Source organism: Perca fluviatilis, chromosome 12 (assembly GCF_010015445.1).
Source record: "Perca fluviatilis chromosome 12, GENO_Pfluv_1.0, whole genome shotgun sequence".
In the NCBI taxonomy this organism is placed as follows: Eukaryota; Metazoa; Chordata; class Actinopteri; order Perciformes; family Percidae; genus Perca; species Perca fluviatilis.
The window spans coordinates 830114-850402 of NC_053123.1; the positions used below are offsets into that span (position 1 = coordinate 830114).

Consider the following 20289-nt stretch of genomic DNA (forward strand, 5'->3'; position numbering starts at 1 on the left):
TCTAAATTAGCCTGTAAAAAGCTCCTGGTCCACCGTGATTCGGGGAGTTAGGCAACAAAAAATAAATCTAAATTAGCCTGTAAAAAGCTCCTGGTCCGCCGTGATTCGGGCAATAAAAATTAAATCTAAATTAGACCTGTAAAAAGCTCTTGGTTCATTAAGACCGGAGAGTTGGGCAAAACTAAAATCAAAGAGGTAAACCTTCGAAGGTTCAATGGTCTGACGAGACCTATAAATTGGCTATAAGAGACTCGTAAAAAGCTTTTGATCTACAACTGGTCGGAAAGTTGAGTACATTGGATGAAATAAAACCGTAAAAAGCTCTTGGTTAGAAAAATCGGAGAGTTGGTTTAATTTGAATTAATTAGAGGAATCGCAGTCGGTTGGTTGGTAAGATACTGTAAAAAGCCAATGATTGTGAATTCACTGTAAAAAGCTCTTGGTTAGAAAAATCGGAGAGTTGGTTTAATTTGACTTAATTAGAGGAATCGCAGTCGGTTGGTTGGTAGAAACTGTAAAAAGCCAATGATTGTGAATTCAATGCAATGACAGAAAACGTTTTACATTTCGATACGGAGGCAGATTTTGAAGTATATTGTGAAGAGAATAAAATTACCCGAGCGCTGTTTGATTTTGAGGTATACTGTGAAGAGGATAAAATGAATAAGGCACAGATTGAAGCAAAAACAATTACTAGTGAGGGTTCATTGTGTGAAGTGTCAGAAAAGACAGAGGAGAATACTTTAGGAAAAGAGTGAAACAGTAACAGGTAGTGGTGACGAAGTGAGTTTAGAGCTAGACTCAGATTTTGAGAGCAACAGGACAAGAGACAGACTGACGTTACAGAGTCAAATTGACACTTTGAAAAGCAGAGACAATTGTTATAATAATAATAAATAATTAAATAAATAATATACGGTTTCTTATATATAGTGTGTTTCGGGTGCTGTTGGGGACTGTATCATGGCATAAAGAAGTGAAAGATTGTGCATACAGTGCTGAAATGGAAGAACTGAAAGCTTTTCTGTTGATTTCTGGGAAGAAAGCACCGGCGGCGGGGGGGGCAGCAGAAACAATGGGTTGAGACAGGGAAAAAGATACTCTGTAAGTGGGAAGAGGAAGGACTGTTGACAGACATAGGGAGAGATGAGAGTGTATTGAGAACTTTGAATATCAGAGCAGAGAGTCAGGCACAAGTGGCAGACACAGAATGGAAAGAAAAAGCAATAGGGAGTGGGGACCTGCATGGGGGCGTAAACAAAAGAAAGCTGTAGAGAAAGATGTCACAAGGGGGCTGACTGAACTGCTGGGTAAACTGAAAAGGAAAAATGATAAGTTGGCAACATCTGGTGGCACAACTGAAGTAATACCAGAAAAGACTAATAATAACCCAACCACAGCCACTGCCAGCATGTACCCTTCCCTGCCACAACCAACAGCACCTCCATCCTACGAGGCTGTAACAGTGGTTCAAGCTCCTGTGGTGCCAGTAAAGAGAGGTCAGGGTATATACAGAAATCCTAGAGACAAATTCAATACCTTTTAATACCATTTTTAATACCTTCTCAATATTTTTTAAAACCAACACGCCATTAAGTTGCAGGTTTATACGGCAACACGTTTTCTAACCATTAAACAGAGTTTGAGATTTATAAAAAAAATAAAATACACCCTCTAGGCCAATAGAACAACGCAGATAGGGAAAGTCAACACAATAGATTAGACTCACTGACTTTGTATACATCTTGCAACCCTAACCCATCTTGCATTCATTTCACCTTTAGAATAAAATTAAAAGATTAAATAAAATGATAAATTAAAGCAGTTCAAAGAAACAAGCATTCACTGATGCCATTATAACCACTTCAAACTAAGTGAACCTTCTTCTGTATGTACAGACACGCAAATGAGTACACATAGAAAATATTCCATGAGGCAAGTGAAATACAAGAAAACAGACATACACAGACAAGCATGTCATTCTAACCATTTGAAACTAAGTGAACCTGTGATCTCATGGTAAGTGCTTCAATTGAATTGCTTTTTATTCCCCACTAGGGGTGCATACTGCTCAAACCAACATGAAAAACGTAGCTAGTAATGTCCACTCAGCGTTTTGTTTTGTTGTTAAACTGTGTGTAAAATGAGTGGTGACGTTAATCACCGGTTTCAAGTAACGGCACAGTCTATTTGCTGGATGGTTAAGCTAACGGTCGGTAGCTAACATTAGCAGATAAGCCCGTTGACAGCGACGTTATTGTTCATATTTTGGCACAATCAATGTTTCTGACCGTAGTAGTAGAGGTCATAGTGACTGAAAGTGTAGCTAATGTGAGATGCTAAAAAGAATCTACACGCTGTTTTCAGGTTAGGTTACTTTTTGACGTTCAACACCCCCGCTACTGAAAACCATTCTAGAGGAAACACTGTCAGCCATCACAGCATCTTCATCGAGAGCTAGGAGGACATAGTAGAGCTTTTCAGAACTTGTTCAAATAAATTATTTATGTAAAAGCAATGACACTTCCACACTGTTAAGAGAACGCACAAAACCACCTTGCACACTGAGACCACTATGTCCTTAATCAATCTGAATAACCTATCCACTTCTACTGTCCCTATACAATATTTTCTTACCAGTGGAGATGCCAACTGCTTGCCCTGGAGGAATGTTTGCACTATACTCTTAATCTGTGTGATGCACCACTCAGGATCTCGGTTCATCTTTGTGGGATACAAACAACTTGAAAACAAAGCAGAGCTTCTGCTGTTGGCTAACAGCGGTCTTTGGAATCGGCTTTGGCCGCGACTCTGGAAGACTTGGAGTTAAGCTTTTCTTTGTGAAAAGAACGGCACAGAAATCATTATTAAAAAAGGAAGATGTGTTCGGAGTTTTGCCGACCCGATACGCAAAAGTTGTAATCTATCAACTAGCTCCGCTATCTTCTTCATTGCTCTGCTTGGTTGTAGCGTGCAGAGGGAATTTGAAAGACAACAGTTTATCCCGCCCCTCGGATTGAGCCCTGCCAATGGTGTGAACCCAGACCAAACACCTTGATGTGGGTCTAGATTGTCGGGCTAAAATAAGCTATCACCCGATGCGGGATAGGATATAATATCACACAAACTTTACAAGATTAACTTAAATAGACATAATAAAACAAATGGACAACTCATAGTTTGCAAAAAAGTCATTCAAAAATTAATACCTCGTAAAATGGCGATTAATACCATTTAATACCTTTTAATGGCCTTAATTTTTACTAATTTGATTTACTACCTTTTAATACTTTTTAAAACCCCGCGGACACCCTGGAGGTGTACTGTAAGTGAATGGAGGAGTTCTGGATCTGGACATCCCCCAACATAACGTTCTGGCGAATATGGTGAAATGCACAGCCGACCTGACTGACACAGTTGACAAACTAGAAAATCAAATGCACAACACCAGAGCAGAAATGAGCCAGCTCAAGGGGGAATCCATGGTCGGGACACAGTCACCATCAGGCCAATGACCCCCAGGACCATCCGCTGCATCACTCCAACTGCCACCATCACAATCAACGCCTCAGCTCCTACCCCAACCTCAGTCCCAGAGCACTCCTAGAGGGGGTCTGCAAGTGAGACCACCTCCTTTTAATCGATTTGCAAATGAGTATGCCCCCTCAGATAAAGTCTCCCAACACTCTGACTACACCTTCTCCAGCCACACCTCAGCGGTTAGCTTGAAGGAATCAGGAACTGACGTATCCTCTACTGACGATGAAGATGAACAGCAGCACAGAATTACAAAACACTTCACCAAAAAGGGTCCCCCACACGATGGAGGCATGCAGAAACTGCAGCTGCAAGGTGTGTTTGAAGGAGAAGCGAAGGTCATGGATGAAGCAAGAAGAGTATATGACCTTAGAGACAGATCCAAAAAAGGGGTGGCAGGAGCTTTCCCTATTATGGAACACCCCTCAACCAACTTTGGAGTGTATGTGCCATCTAAACATCGAGATCTAGAGGGGTTACTGGATGACCTCCCGCCAATCACCCAGGGAGCTGGACCATGGATATAAAAGTTGGAAGAACTTTGCCAGGGCAAAACTCTGGCCCTAGGAGATATGAGAGCCCTCCTCACCAGAGCCATGGGTGGTGAAGGAAAAAGTCCAGTGTTGCAGGAGGAAAGTTGCCTTCCTGGGAAGAGAAGTCTCTGCCACAGGTCAAACCCTATCCAGCCAACATCGAGAATCCATTCTCCAGCATCCTCGTCCAGAAACAGTGCAGGACATGTTGTCTTTGCTGGTATTTATTGAGTACAGAATATATCCCTGATTACACCCTCCTCATCCAACCACTCAGAGACCTAGTGGCTGAAGCTGGAAACAGAAACCTAAATGCCCTCCTCCAATGGTCTCCTGAAGCTGAAACTGCCTTTTCCCTCACTAAGGAAGCACTCTCCCAGGCCACCATATTGACTGCACCTGACTACACCATTCCATTTCATCTTGATGTTTCTGTCAAGAACGGACATGTTCATGCCGCTCTTTTCCAGAAAAAAAGGGGGAGACAAGTTAGTGCTAACCTACCACAGCTCAAAATTGGACACTATTGAACAAGGACAAACATCCTGTGCTCAACATCTGGCGGCACTATCGAAAGCTGTCCAAAAAACTACCCACCTGGTCATGCATCACCCATTGCAGATCCACACGGACCACGGAGTGACCGCATTCCTGCAGAGCAATGCATTCACGTTCAGTACTGAACGAAAACTGAAAATACACAAGGAGCTGTAACCTCAGCCATCAATTTGGCAGACAAAATTGGACACGGAAAACCCCACAGCTGTGAAGAAGTAGCAGCACAAGAACTGAAACTCAGGCCAGACCTGAAAAATTAACCTCTGCCAGATGCACAACATTGGCTGTACACAGATGGATGCTGCTACAAAGGAGAAAATGGAAATGTGGCTGCTTATGCGGTGATGGAACAACACGCAGATGGTACACACACCGAAGTGGACTCAGGAATAATACCACAACCTGCATCAGCACAAATGGATGAAATATTGGCACTCACAAAAGCACTGCAGTGGTCAAAAGGGAAAAGGGTCAATATCTACACAGACTCAGCATACGCACATGGAGCGGTGCGTATAGATGGACCACAATGGCAGAAGAGGAATTTCCTGACCACCAGCAAGACTCCTGTCAAGCACAAGGATCAAGTGGTAACCCTACTGGAAGCAGTAGAAGCGCCAGCAGCAGTGGCAATAATGAAGTGCAAAGGACATGACAAAGAAGACACAAGAGTGGCAAAAGGAAATGAATCAGCAGACCAAAGAGCCAAAGAAGTTGGAGGGTACACTCCCAGACAAATGACACTGCAACCAGAGGGAGGACCAACAGAACTAACCACAGAAAACATAAAAGACATCCAAGAAGAGGCCGGACCATATGAACATTCAGAATGGCAGAGAAAAGGAGCATGCAAGGATAAAGACGGCATTTGGAGGTCACACACTGGACACATAGTGGCTCCGGCAAAGCTATGTCGACTATTGTTCCCAACCATGCACGGCCCCACCCATGAGGGAACCAGAAGAACCCTGACAAAATGAAAGAACTATGGTGGCACCCATGGATGTCAGACATCATCACCAACTGTGTGGAAGAATGTGACACATGCAACAAACACAATAACAAGAAACCATTCAAGGCACCAGCAGGAAAATTCCCTGTGCCTACAGCCCCCTTTCAAGACATCACCATAGATTTCACAGATATGGGGCCAGAGAACAGAGGAGGGGGAGAACGGTATGTCCTTGTAATGGTAGACAGATTCACAAAATGGGTTGAAGCGATACCAAGTAAAGATGAAACAGCACAGACAGTTGTAAAATGGCTGAAAAATGAACTAGTACCCAGATATGGCGTACCACGCACAATCAGATCAGACAATGGATCTCATTTTGCTAACAAACATCTACAGAAAGTAGAAGAGGCATTAGGGATCATACACAGATATGGGTCAGTTTATCATCCACAATCACAGGGATTAGTGGAGAGGACCAACCAGACACTGAAAAGAAAAATCGCTAAAGCGTGTGAAGGTACAAAACTAACATGGGTAGAAGCACTGCCATTAGCTCTTATGTCCATGCGCAGTTCCCCAGGATCCGACACACACACTTATCTCCTCATGAGTTACTGACTGGAAGAAAAATGCCAGGCCCACCCAGGGATGGAGGTCATATGCCATCCCTGGATGTGTGTAAACAAGAATATGATGACTACATGAAGGCATTGACCAGTCTTTCTTCAGTTTTATCTGAACAGGTTGCCAGAGCACAGACCCCGGGAGAAGAGGAGCCCCGGAGCAGTGTCAAGGTAGGTGACTGGGTGCGAGTGAAAGTCCACAAGAGAAAGTGGACCGAGCCCAGGTGGCTTGGACCGTACGAAGTGAGGGAGGTTACCTCACACTCTGTCCAAGTAAAAGGCAAGGCAGGAGCTGCTTGGTACCACCTGACATATTGTGCCCCAGCACCTACGCCTTCCCGTGATTTGAGGGAAGTTAGAGCTGATTTGATCAACAATGCCACTCCCGTTCAAACTTAGGCAATCAGGCCAAGGGAGTGAACCCAGACCAAAATACTACTATAGTACATGGAAGGTCTGGATAGGTATGCTAATATCTACAGCCATACTCGTTATGTTGTTATTTTAGGAGGAAGAAGGGAGGTTCAGGTGACTAGAACGAAGGGACAGATCACATTGTCATTTATTAGGGGACACACAGGCACATCCCTATTAGACCTATGCGACATAGTGCCATGCACCACCAAAGACAGGAGAGAGGAAGTCATATACATATGCGTCACGACCAACTCAGACAAGTGGTGTGGCAGTTGGAAGTGTGCCATAGCTAACACAGGCTCAGATTGGGGAAATGTGGGATGTGAACCATATGATACAATGCACCTTACGATACCACGTAGGGACCTGAAATCCAGACTGAGTGTTGGTAGAAAGCAGGAAGGACGATGCCAGGAACAGAAATGTAATACTATATGTGACGTTGAAGGATCCAAAACCAGATGATGCAGGGACTTATGTTATGGGATTGTATGCTGAAGGGAAAGATCCGTTAGGACAGTTCATCATTCGAGTTACAGACCCATGGAGTAATAGTACACTGTCCACATCCATTACTGTCCAGGTTGATGCAATGAACACAGGTATGGGTGTCCTGAAAGACTCTAAAGGGCGATTAGTAAAATATTTGAACCTAAAAGGACTTTACCATTGAGGAAAGGTTGGAGATGGAAACTGGTTTCACACCCTCAGGTAACACGTGGCTCAAAATTATGAAATATACTGCTAGAACACATAAAATGTCTGACTGTGTTATCTGTGCTAAAGCAAGACCTGATTTGGGGACAGTACCATTCCCACTCTCACCGGTGGACGACCCTATTGGTTATAATTGTATGTTAAGTCTTTACAGTGATGTGACCATGGAAAGTGATGTCTGCAGGACCCTGTCTCCCCTGTATCCCAGAGTGCGTGCAAGACAACCGCCTCCAGGAGTGGTCGCCTACCCTGGTAACTATACTTGCATCACACAATCCAACAGCTCTACCATGAATGTGGGACACCTACCTAAGAAGTTTTGTATGTACACCTACAACACATCTTTGTTCGCACCCAATGTCACACAGCCGAGGTTTAATCGTATGGCACTAGACATGTTGTTGGCAGAAAAAGGGGGTGTGTGCCACATGTTTGGAGATGCTTGTTGTACATTTATTCCCAATAATACTGCCCCAGATGGTAGCATCACTAGAGCCTTGGAGGGGTTGACCTCTCTAGCCAATGAACTAGCAGAGAACTCGGGTCTAACAATAGACTGGAGAGTAGAGAGTACTCAAACACAGTTAATTGACCTCTCGCCGGCCCCTCCCCCAAAACGGCCATTGTCCAATCACACATCATAGCAACCGTTACTATGTGAGCAGGTCCGACAAACAAGCAAGATGGTGAAGCGGTGCGTCCACGGCGTTTGTAAATCGGACACTAGATACCCCGAGAGATTGTCTGGAGGATTCATTTGCACGTGTTTCCTATTTGGCAGCCTGAAAACTGGTTTTAAAGGCTGTAGAAAGAATGCGGAATGAAAAGAGATCATGCGGTCAACAGTGTTGCCGTAGTAAATCGGACTCCAGCTGAAGTTTATAGCCTACATCCTTGACACATGTATTCTATAGTCCTAATAGTAATATAAAGGCTTATATTGCAATCTCTTAGGCCTACATGTAGGTGTACTTATATTTAAATAAACACACAGTAGCTGAGTTTATGCAGTGTCTTTTATTTTACTCGTTTTTTTCATGAGTCAGAACGAGGCAACAGCTGCGGGAGAGTGCGTGTCCTCCGCCCCCCGTGCTGGACCCGGTCTCAGCAGAGGGGCTGGAAAAACAAGCCGAAATAACTCGGTCAATGGTACAAATAAATCGTTCACGTTCAAGAGAAAACGTTTCATAAATGAGGGCCAACGTGAGCGGTGCCTACAATGGATAAAACCGTGTGGACAAATGTGTTGCACATTACGAAGCATAAATACGTCTGCTCAAAGGTAAGGCTAACAGCTAACTAGTTACCGTGTTGTCTAGATCTACTAACTAGAGGCAAGAACACAAATTGGACCAAAGTTAACCTACTCTCTAAGCTAAGTTTAACGAGCCCTTTAGCTTTAGCCAACATTAGTTAACATGTTAGCTAATGCTAGCTACATTAGCTGCTGTTGTGTTGGGTCTTTGAGCTCCCCAACTTTATTTTTCGTCAGTTTACAACAAAGTAAAACATTTGAATATATCCCTCCACTGCATACTGTAACCCCTTTTGCCTCGATCTGGAGGATATCGCGGAGGTATTGCTCTAAAAAAGGTCACTGACACGCAAGGGTATACCTCCTCCCGTCATGGCAATCTGTCGCGCTGGTCGTGTTTGACCATTTGTTTGTCGGACGTAGCAACAGTAACTAAGGGGGGCGGGGCTTGGCGAAAGGCTAATTCAACAAGCACAAATGAACAGTACGTGTTCAGGCTGAAGAGTGTATTAAGAATGATTCTGATTGAATCACTGGAATTGACTTGTTTTTAAATGTCAACACTACAAAATCAAAACCATTGCCATGGTAACGTATAAACTTGATCTTGTCTTAAGAATGATTCTGATTGAGTCACTGGAATTGACTTTTTAGAAGTCTTCTCTTTAAGAACTAAGTCTTCTAGAATTGTTTTTTTTTTATTTATTTTTAAATTTCAACACTACAAAACCTCATACTATCACCTAAATACTCAAACATTTTCACAGAAACTATGACAGTTATCAATTATCCTGAGGTCAATGTGCTGTGTTTTTACATGTATATGATATTGCAATACAACTCCAACAATAACACTGCGGTTTTCAATTATAATGACGTGGTTTATATTTCCAAACCATATTTGTGTTTTTTTGGAGGGAGGTGACAACAACAATATTAAATGCATAATATACAGAAACCATTGCATGCCATGCAATGGTTATATGCATATGTATATGTATGTATGTATGTATGTATGTATGTATGTATGTATGTATGTATATATGTATATATATATATATGTATATATATGTATATACATATGTATATACACACACACACACACACACACACACACACACACACACACGATGTTAACCTCTGGCACCTCCTACAGCCTGTAGTGCCATTGGCAAAATTCCACCGCTCCCGGTCGATTTTCTCCAATCAGGGCCACAGGGGTGGTCCATCTGCCTGTCAATCACTGCTCAGGCACACGCATATATAGCGTTCTCCCCTCCCCCCACCCCGCGCACGAGCTGAAGAAAAGTTTTCCAAAACTCCGTGAATAATGGAGTGGCTTTTCAGAGGTGGCGTGGCTGCAGGATTTTAAAGATCTGAAGAACGATGCAGACGTAGCCACATTTCCTCTCAACAGGTAACATAATTACCATGAGTGATTTATCTTTCACTTGGTTATTAGTAGTCAAAAGTCCACAAAGCTACGTTGGTGAGGATGATAGTAACGTTAGCACAGTGGTCGGTCTGATATGATGCTGAAATGGCTAACGGTAGCCTGCTAGTTAGCATCGTTTTACTGTTTGTGAGTAAAGTTTACGTTGTGTTAGTGTTTAGTTATTGAACATGTTGTCTGTCTGACATGCCGGCAGTTCTGTCAAACTCCGTTGTGTGGGAGGGGCTTAGGAGACGGTTTGGGCTGCAGCAGAAAGGGAGGAGGGACTGAGAAGTTGTCGATGTTCAAATTTGTTAGCAAAGTCCTGGCTCTTCACAATCTTACCTAATGCAGCTTTAATTGTTATTAACACAGCTGTATATTGTTAAGTATGAGAGGGAACCTGTATTGGAACCAGTGTTTCCGCTGGTAACTCTCTGTTATGGCGGCAGCCATGGCGAAAAACACATTAGAAGTTATTAAATGCAACTAACTTCAATTCATTGAGTAATAGCGTGTAAGACGGAGCCTGCTGGACCTGGGCGAAAGATGTGACCCATGGCCAGAATATCATAGTTCATAAAAATGAATCAGTGACGATAGCCTACAGACATTTCATAGCCTACACAAGACGTGTGTAACGCCGCTGACCCGCCAAAGCGCATTCGACCCGTGCTGGACCCATTCATAATGAGTCAGCCGTCACTCTGTGAATAGCATACGCTTCAGTCCATCACACTCCCCCTCTGTCTTTCTGTTTTTTTTTTTTGTTTCTTTTAAAGATTTCGGCCTTTATTTTGATAGGAAAGCTGAAGACATGAAAGGGGAGAGAGAGGGGGGAATGACATGCAGGAAAGGGCTGCAGGTCGGAGTCAAACCTCTATATATATACCAACTGAGCTATCTGGGCGTCCTCTTTCTCTTTTAATCAGTCTGTTATTGTTGTAAAGGAGCTTTCTCAGAGATTCTTTTTATATATATATCCTAGGCTATTTATTTCAGATAACTTTCATTTACATGTGTTTACATGTGCAGCTGTATATTTTCAAACTGGTAAAGGAAACCCTGTTTTGCAATATATTTTAATCACAATCTGTTTAATAAAAGAGCTTGTGAAAAGTGGCTTTGACTTAAAACTGAACATTTAGTCCACTTTGTATAAAAATACAGAGCTATATATCGTGTATCGCCATTCAGCATTAACGGTGACGCAAGGAAAAATTTGGGTGCACCTACATTTTGTGCTGGTGCACCTAAATAAAAAAAGTCAGGCGCACCAATCCAACCAAGGCAAAAAGTTAGTCCGGAGCCCTGCAAACTGCAGACATTAAAGTGAAGACTGACTGACTCCCACGTTCAAAAAGTTAAAGTAGTCAAAGCAGTACAGGAGAAAGGTGACTTGAATCTTGGAATGCTAAACATCATCCGAAGGTATTTTGCATATTAAAAGACGGAAAATGCAGTCCATACCATTGACTTTCTTTGTAGCATGGCCTAATATTACAGAGCCATGGCTGAAACAACAGCTGACCTCATAAGCAGTGTTTTATGCTGGTGTTTTATCGTTAAGGTAAGTGCAGAAAAAATTTAAATCCTGCCACAGCCACTAGCTCTGAGTACAGTGTTTCTACTGAGTGGTTTGGTATAAGGAATCATTTGTAATTCTGCATCTTTGTCTCTGTAAATAGTTAAATACAATGTTTGTTTTATTTCATGAACCACTAGTCATGAACACTATACCACACCCAAACATTCGGTAATCTGTATCTTTCTGACAGAGTGATCTTAAAATGACACCGTTTCTTGGCATCATGGTTGAATGTCACCTCCCATAATAATGAAGAGAGTTCTGTGATGGTCTTCTAGAAAAATCTCCTCCCAACCTAGTAGTAGTAGTCTGATTCGTATCGGTCCATATATCGGTTTGTTTGACTCTAATAAGCACACAGCACTTGCTTCCCTCAGGCAGCTAACTAAAGCAAATGTCTTACTTCTTCCTTGTGTAGAGATACGGCTCCACCATATCCACAAAGTCTTTGGGTGCTCGGTGACCATAGCCTGGCATGTCTACCACCGTGAAAGCTTTGCCCACTCTGAAGAAGTTCATCTTCTTCGTGTGACCCTGACCAGGAATCCCAAGGGAGTGAAGAGGGAAGGAAAAACAATTAATTCAACTCTGAACCAGACAAATCATATGCTGATGTCTTTATCTATTTACATAGAGACCAATTACCTGATCACTGAGTACGTTTACATGCACACCAATATTCCACTATTATTCCAAATATGCCAATATTCCGAATAGGATACAGGTCACGTAAACAGCATATTCCGGTTGGATATTCCGAATAAGGCCTTTTTCTGAATATAGCACTTTCTGATTAACATATGTGGGATATTCTGGTATTATTCTGGTTTTAGAGGTATTCTTTGAACATGTATACAGCACATTCAGAATATGCGTCTCAGTCAGGGTTTTTACCCCAGTTTACGCTCTCTTGCCTGTTTTTCGGCTTATGGTCAGCTTTGTGCGTTGCTATGGTGACTATACACAAACCAACCAGCCGACAGTTTGCCAGGCTGCAGACCCAATAAGAAGGAGAAACACAGCTACTTTTAAACATCATCAAAGACTTGGATATCAACAGGTTTTTGGATATGTGCACACATCGCTACGACGACCTTTTCAAGAAGCTAGTTGAAGGAATGAAATTCAATTTTCAATTCAATTTTATTTATAGTATCAAATCATAACAGAGTTATCTCGAGACACTTTACAGATAGAGTAGGTCTAGATCACACTCTATAAATTCCAAAACCCCAACAATTACAGTAATTCCCTTAAGAGCAAGCATTAGCAGTGGCTATTGGGACAGTGGCGAGGAGAAACTCAGAAGGAAGAAACCTCGGCAGACCCAGACTCTTGGTAGATGGTGTCTGACGGGGACGGTTGGGGGTGTGATGAACAGTGGCAAATAATAGTCACATTAAAGATAATGGAACAGTGACTTCGATGGTCATCATGGAAGTTCATGTCATAGCAGAGGGACGCTGTGTTTGCACGCTCCAACAAGTCTAACACCGCTGGTTAACTTTGAAGCTACAGTACATGTAAACAGTAATATAGTGGAATATTCTCTTTCATTAAACATAACAGTAAACAGCTTAGTTGGAATAGCCTCTTTTTCAGAATAAGGGTAAAAAACTGAACATTATGTGCATGTAAACGTAGTCAATGATCATTTTCTGTTTGCACGCCCATGTTTTTCATTAGATCTTTTCTTATTATCCTTTTCTTCTTCTATATATTTTGTAGAGCCATCTAGTGGTCATACTTTGCATGTGAGACCTGGCTCCTGTCATCTTGTATCTACTAAAGGTGAGACACCCTGAAGAAGGCTGTTTATGCCGTTGCGCGTGAGTCGTTACTCAGCTCTACTGTAACATGTACTAGTAATTTTGACATGAAATAGCCATCTAAATAAAGGCGTTTTTTTACTTTTTGCCAGAAGAGTGTTTGACTTTACTTCTGTTTTGGAACTTTTGTGTTTAGAGCATCTTCATTTTTTTTAACTTCCGAGCACTCAGACCTTTTTTTCCTCTTGATATTCTTATATTAGCTTAATATATATTTAATATTTGTGTGAATGCAGCATTTAAACCTTCAAAGGTTCCACATCATTCATTCATTAAATGTTTTATACTTTTTGAAAATATTGAATATATATTCAATAAAAATTAAATCCGGCAATTCAGTTAAACATCAGCTTTTACAAAAACGTTCATACGTTGGTATTATTCAACTTTTTAAAGACATTCGTATTCATTTGAACCATTTCCACTTCTGCACATTTTCCTACAACTTCACCTTCTTCTTACATTGAAGCGAGCAAATCAGTGTAGTGACAGCTTTTCCGAAAAGCTTAAAATATTCTTTTGTTTTATTCATTTTTGGTGTTATTTAACATTTCAATGAAATTGATACTTAAACCATTTCCATTTTTCCAACTATTCCCACTACTTCACCTTCTTCTTACGCATCAAAGCCAGCCATCCAGTTTAGCTTTTCAGCATTCACAAGCATTTTCTGCAGGAAATGCATTTGCTACTTTGAGACTTGATGCTAAGGACCCATTTCTAAGGTGTTGAGGTTCGACACCCAACTATGTGTATAAAACATGTTTTACTTTAAAAAAAAGAAAAGCTAAAGATCAATCTAACTCTACATAATGTCATCTTACATAAACAATACATTCTGGACCATGAAACTGAAACAGACAGACAGTATGTCGGCTAAGACTACTCACTGGAGTTTTGGAGACTCTGACGTCTACCTCAGGAGTCAGGGAGAACAGCCCTTTGATGAGAGAGGACTTGCCCACGTTGCTCCTGCCGATGAAACACACCTGGGAAAACACACACACACACACACACACACACACACACACACACACACACACACACACACACACACACACACACACACACACACACACACACACACACACACACACACACACACACACCCCCCCCCCCACCCCCACACGTTGCTCTAAGTCCTTTTCTTCTGAAATACTGTGCTGAAATTGCAATTGACTGTGTTATAGGGCTGGGTTAAAATAATTAAGTCTCCAATTAATATCGAGCTTTCAAAACAGCTTTTAAATCTAAAATAATTAAGGGTTATGAAGTTATCTGATTAAAATGTGAAATTACTAGGATTGTACTCAAGTATTTAGTTTCATTTAGTTTTGTTGGATTTCTGGAGAATTCTATGGGGATTTCACTTGAGTTTCTGCACGCCAATGTTGCCGGATTACTCCATTTTGTAAACATAATCCATACTGAGAAATCCAGAGAGAGTTGTGTGGAGCGGATAGTCTTAATTAGCTTTGTAGCAACTCATTTGTCAATGGCTTGAATGTAAGGGACGTTCATTAATATCAAAAAGTTACACACTAAAGCTTTAATATATGCCTTTTCAATGACTTTGTGTTAGTTCTATTAATAAAATGTACTTTAAACACACTTTTTGGGTGTCAATTCTGAATGTAAACATTCAACTGGTGTATTATAAAAATATTTGAGGGTTGCTTCTTGCTTGTACAATTGACAGCACAAGTTCTCTTAGAATCTCTTTTATATCCAAGCTGTATTGGTATATCCCTAACCCAATTGACATCCAATTGAAATGTAATGGAATCGGACCTTGTGAATTAAACTGATTCTGAAAACCCTTGGTGATACCCAGCCCTCCTGTGTCAGTGATCAAACATTTTAATAGTAATTCAACGATCTGTGGGAGCTTTTGCTGGAATATTTTCTTTAAAAAGGTCTTTAAGGTTTTCCTCATTCAGTGAACAGATTAGCCAGCACACCTACCCTCTGACTCACAGGCCGCTCTGATTGGCTGCTACCATTTTGCTACTGCGGTACCTTCGACCGCCGAGTCCCACAGGACACGACTCCAGCTCATCCATCTCTCAGACACCAGACAGATGGATGGAGGCTCATGCTGCCAGTAAGCTACGAATACATCATCCTCGGACAGAGCACAGAGGCAGAGTGGGAGCTACCGTGGGGTGCCAGAGACAATGTTCCGTCCTGAACCCTCTGCTGAACACTACTGTCTATAAGGTTACAAATCTGCTCATTTATCATCAAGTGTCAACTCATGCTTAATTATGTAAAAGGCAGCAGGAGGGTAAAGAGACATGACGCTACATGTTTCACAGACAGAGTGTCTACGTTCTGGGCCGAGGAAGGGCAATGTGAACAGCCAGAGGTTTAAAAGAGGAGTAGGCCTGGGTATTGTTCAAACATTTTTGATACCGGTACCTGTCGTAATACCGTGACCTTGATACCCGTTCCTAAACGATACTTTTTTCGATAACAAATTTGTAAGTTCACATACTTAAAGTGCTCATATTATGCTCATTTTCAGGTTCATAATTGTATTTAGAGGTTGTATCGGAATAGGTTTACATGGTTTAATTTTCAAAAAGCACCATATTTTTGTTGTACTGCACATTGCTGCAGCTCCTCTTTTCACCCTGTGTGTTGAGCTCTCTGTTTTAGCTACAGAGTGAGACATCTCACTTCTGTGAGGGTGTGATTTGTGTTGTGTTTTTTTGTAATTCAATCTAACGGCTAAATATTATTTATACATTTAAGTATAAATAATAAGTTCAGTAAACAATACCTTTTTTGCTAGAGAGTTGTCTGGGGTCAGTTATTCCAATATAGCACAATAGATTGGCTGGTTAAAAGTAGAGTGGTATATGACTAATCCAAAATATGTAAACCTTCGTGGTAGCTACCTTAAAGAAATACAAATCTTAAACACTTCATCATTCCAGTCTGAAGTTACGTATTGCAGCTTGGGCATTGCACTTGACAATGCAAGTTTGTAAAGTCAAATATCCTATATGGCTTTAATAGAAAAATATATTTTGAAGCATTGTGATGCAACGAGATATCGAATCGAAGACCTGATAATCGTAATCGAATCGAATGATCAGTGAAGATTCACACCTCTAGTATGGACTACTAGCCAGTCAGAAGCAGAGTATGAGGGCGTGCCCTGACAGTACCTAGGTAAGGACTACTAGCCAGTCAGAAGTAGAGTATGAGGGCGTGTCCTTACAGTACCTAGGTAAGGACTACTAGCCAGTCAGAAGCAGAATATGAGGGCGTGCCACGCTAGCAGCTAGGCGAGCATTATAACGTGTGTTCCAAAGTGACCACGTTGGTCTCTGAAGCTGTTTGGAGCAGTTTGTGAACAGTGTTTTCTGTTGGAGATGGTAAGTCCCTTTGGGTGGACTTTGGGCTTTTTCACTTTGTAAACCTATTACATGCACAAAAAAGATATATAACACAATAAAGGAAAGGGCAAAAGCCAAAAAGCATAATATGAGCACTTTAAAAGAGAAACAAAGCAAAAACATGAGGTAACTTCAGGAGATGACATGTTGGTAGTACTTGTACATGAACCTGGTAGAGACAGTGTGACTGAGGCCGCCCACTAACCTCCGGCGGTTTCAGCGCAGGTACATGGTCCAGCCTCTCAGCAGAGATGTAGTAATCAATCTTATGAGACGGTGAAGAGTAGAAGAGCTTTTCTGCTTTAACCATGTCCTCCAAACTGGGATGAAAGAGCTGGAACTGTGTCCTGTCTACAGACCTGAGAATGATTCCAATCAACAGTTCAGGCTACCAGAGAATACACAGGGTTGGGTCAGATTAACTTAAAAATGTAGTTAGTTACTGAAAACAGATGGCATGGCCATTTTGTAAGTAGTTACGTAATCCATTGGATTATAAAAAAAATGTAATATAATCGGAATACTTTTGGATTACTGCAATACACAATTACAATTACAGTTGGTCCAATCAAATGACCCTTACAAAGCCAGTCCTGGCACAGACTGTAGGTGTATTGTGTGTATTGTGTCCAATACACATGTGGGATGCGGTTTGTTTTGTTGCTGCCGTTTTTTAATCAAAAGCCACATGCCTCCTTTGCTCATGTAACACAAGGTAAACCCTTACTCAAAAATATCGTAATATGACACAATTGTAGTCTTTTCCTGGTTTTACAGGCTACATTACAGTAAAGGGATGTAGTTTTCTGAATTTAACCAGGGTTTCTGCAGGTTTCACCAAATCAAATTTAAACCTACATTGTACATATGTTTTGAGTAGATTTTTAGCAAAAAACCCTTTGTTCTTTCACAAATATGTACTCTCATTCATGTGTAATTATTTCCACCAACTAATCAAAGTATTCTAGTAAGCGTAGAATCTGACATTCAAATTCATTCAGAATACATACAAGCGACTCGCTTGAATGATGGCAGCCATGTAGCGCCTCCATCTTTAAAATACATTAGCCAAAGAGGGACATACCTCCGCATTTCGCCCTCTTACACCTATTGGCACCGTGACGAATGCCAGGGGGAGATTACTCGCCAGGGAAGCGATAAAGAGAATTAAAACGACAACGCGACAGGCAAGACCAAAATTTATATTGGAGTGGCTAGAACAGCCGCATGGAAATGATGGAGAGAGCCAATTTTGGGTTTGGCCACCGTAGGAGGAAGGGCTAGAAAGTAATATTCAGTTGGTTGTCATATATAATTTCACCACTAGATGGGAGAAATTCTTACACAATGTAGCTTTAAGACTTTTTAAGACTATTATGAATGAAATATAAGATCTTTATCACGACATAAAAGTATAACGAAATGCAGTCACAAAATTACTTGCAAAGTAAATAAATGTATTCAAATTTAATAAAAGCGAAACGGATTAAAAATAGTTGGTAAATATACAGCAAATTATATTTGGACTAGCAAAAGAAAGAACTACAACACCCCAGAGTAAAAAAACACATTAGAAAGCGCTGCGGAAGCATTGGAGGTAGCGTTGCTTGGACGTAGTTAAGACCTGTTTAATTATTTAAGACCTAGAACATAATGGTTCAGCGAATTCTAGCTGTTCTGTTATTTGCCTTTACCCACTTAGTCAATATATCCACATTACTAGTGATTATTCATCTCAAATCTCATTGGGTTAATAATATTTTGTGAAAGCACAAATAGTCAAGCCTACAATATCGATACTGATGTATTTGGTCAAAAATATTGTGATGTTTGATATTCTCCAGATCACCCAGCTCTAAGTCAAACATTTCAGATGTAGAAACAAAATGCAGTACCTGTCCAGGTAAGCCTCCAGCTCATTAAAGGGGTAGAGTAAGCCTTGGACTTTCTTTGGGGGAAGCAACGTGGCTTTCTGAAGCGAAGCAAGTTTATGGACACTGTGCCGGTAGACGGAACACAGTTGTGTCCCAGGCTGAAGCCACAGGGACAGACGGAGACCAAACATCTTCCTCTGCAGATTTCGGACCTGCCTGCAGCTGAGAAAAGGAAGGTGTGATTATCACTCTCGACTTTTCATTTAAGTGCAGCCTCCTCTAAAAATTGCATTCAGCTAAATTTGAATTGATGATGTGCTTGTATTATATTATATTATTTGGGTTGATGTTTATCATCACATAAGAAGGAATACTGGGCAATCAATTCAATTTCAGGATAAAGAGAGAGGGGGCAATGGGCAATGAGATGGATAAAGATATTGTCTTTTTTGTACAGTTAATTTTGTTATTGGGAAAATTCCAGATTAACAAGAACAAATGGGCAGACTCCAAACCAAACTTAGAACACTTTTTAAAGAACTGCACCAAAACGGCAACACTATAAGAGACATTAAGAATAACAAGGCAATTTAGACCGATTTTGTGTTGGATAAATTTCTCATGTACCAAGGATACATTTGATTTAAATGTGTATCACATTTTCTATTACCTTTACATATATTTTCTCTGTATAAGCAGGGTTCGAAATGAGGGGGGTCTGGGGGGGTCCCGGACCCCCCATAAGTCATTAGGGACCCCCTATAAGAATTTATTTTTAGATTTTGGGGGGTCCCCGACAAAGATTTTTAACATTAAAAATGATTGTGAAAATTATAGGTCTTTAGTGACGTTTTATATTTATAACAATAATTTATTTATTTCCTAGCGCGATTGGGCAGCAATCAGGGCAGCTAATAGCATCACATATTGTTGTTGTGGTCCTCCGGCGCATACAGTACAGTCTATGGCGCAGACACGTATGTTATTGTTGAACGCGGCAAAAACGAAGCCTCACAAACAGCTAACAGCAGACATATAGCAGTTAGACTAGTTATTCAAAGCTAGCATAACAACCTAATCCAGTAGGGTTGGGTACCGAAACTCGGTGCCAATAGGGAACCGGTGCCGACGTAAACGGTAGTAACGAGACCGAATAAGAACGAAAGTTTTGGTGCCTCATTTCGGTGCTTGACTTTACACTACACCTGACAGCATGTAACGTTAGCCTACCTTTAGCTAGCAGCTGGATTAAACAGGGTTAAAATGCTGACAGCTAACGTTAAACAGTGTAAAGTGTGACTGTATTTCACTGTGGAGGACTTCAACAGCGGGATGTAACAGTCTGCTCTGCAGCGCAGCAGCAGCAGCCGTTGTCGCAATTCATAGATATACAGTATGTTTATATGGTCGGAATTAAACAACACAGACGGTGCGTTCACTTGCAACTGCCGTTGTCGGAATTAAACAACACAGTTCACTCGCAGCTGCCGTTGTCGGAATTAAACAACAAAGACGGTGCATTCACTTAAAACAGGTAGCCTCGTGGTGCATTCACAGTATTTGT

At 41.3% G+C, this 20289-nt stretch overlaps 1 protein-coding gene across 4 annotated transcripts in view; it reads right to left on the reverse strand.

The window, feature by feature from the left end:
• The window catches only part of gtpbp8 (GTP binding protein 8 (putative)), a 57008-nt gene that overhangs the window by 35246 nt on the left and 1473 nt on the right, over window positions 1–20289 (reverse strand). For all 4 annotated transcript variants that reach the window (XR_005640887.1, XM_039817395.1, XM_039817394.1 and 1 more), the window contains exons 2-5: window positions 18747–18947; window positions 17057–17210; window positions 14335–14433; window positions 12019–12149 (exon numbers count right to left, since the gene is read on the reverse strand). Coding sequence is in view for 3 of the 4 variants with exons in the window: in XM_039817395.1 (XP_039673329.1) it covers window positions 12019–12149; window positions 14335–14433; window positions 17057–17210; window positions 18747–18947 (585 nt within the window). In the remaining variant the exon portion in view is untranslated. The remainder of the gene's footprint in view (window positions 1–12018; window positions 12150–14334; window positions 14434–17056; window positions 17211–18746; window positions 18948–20289) is intronic.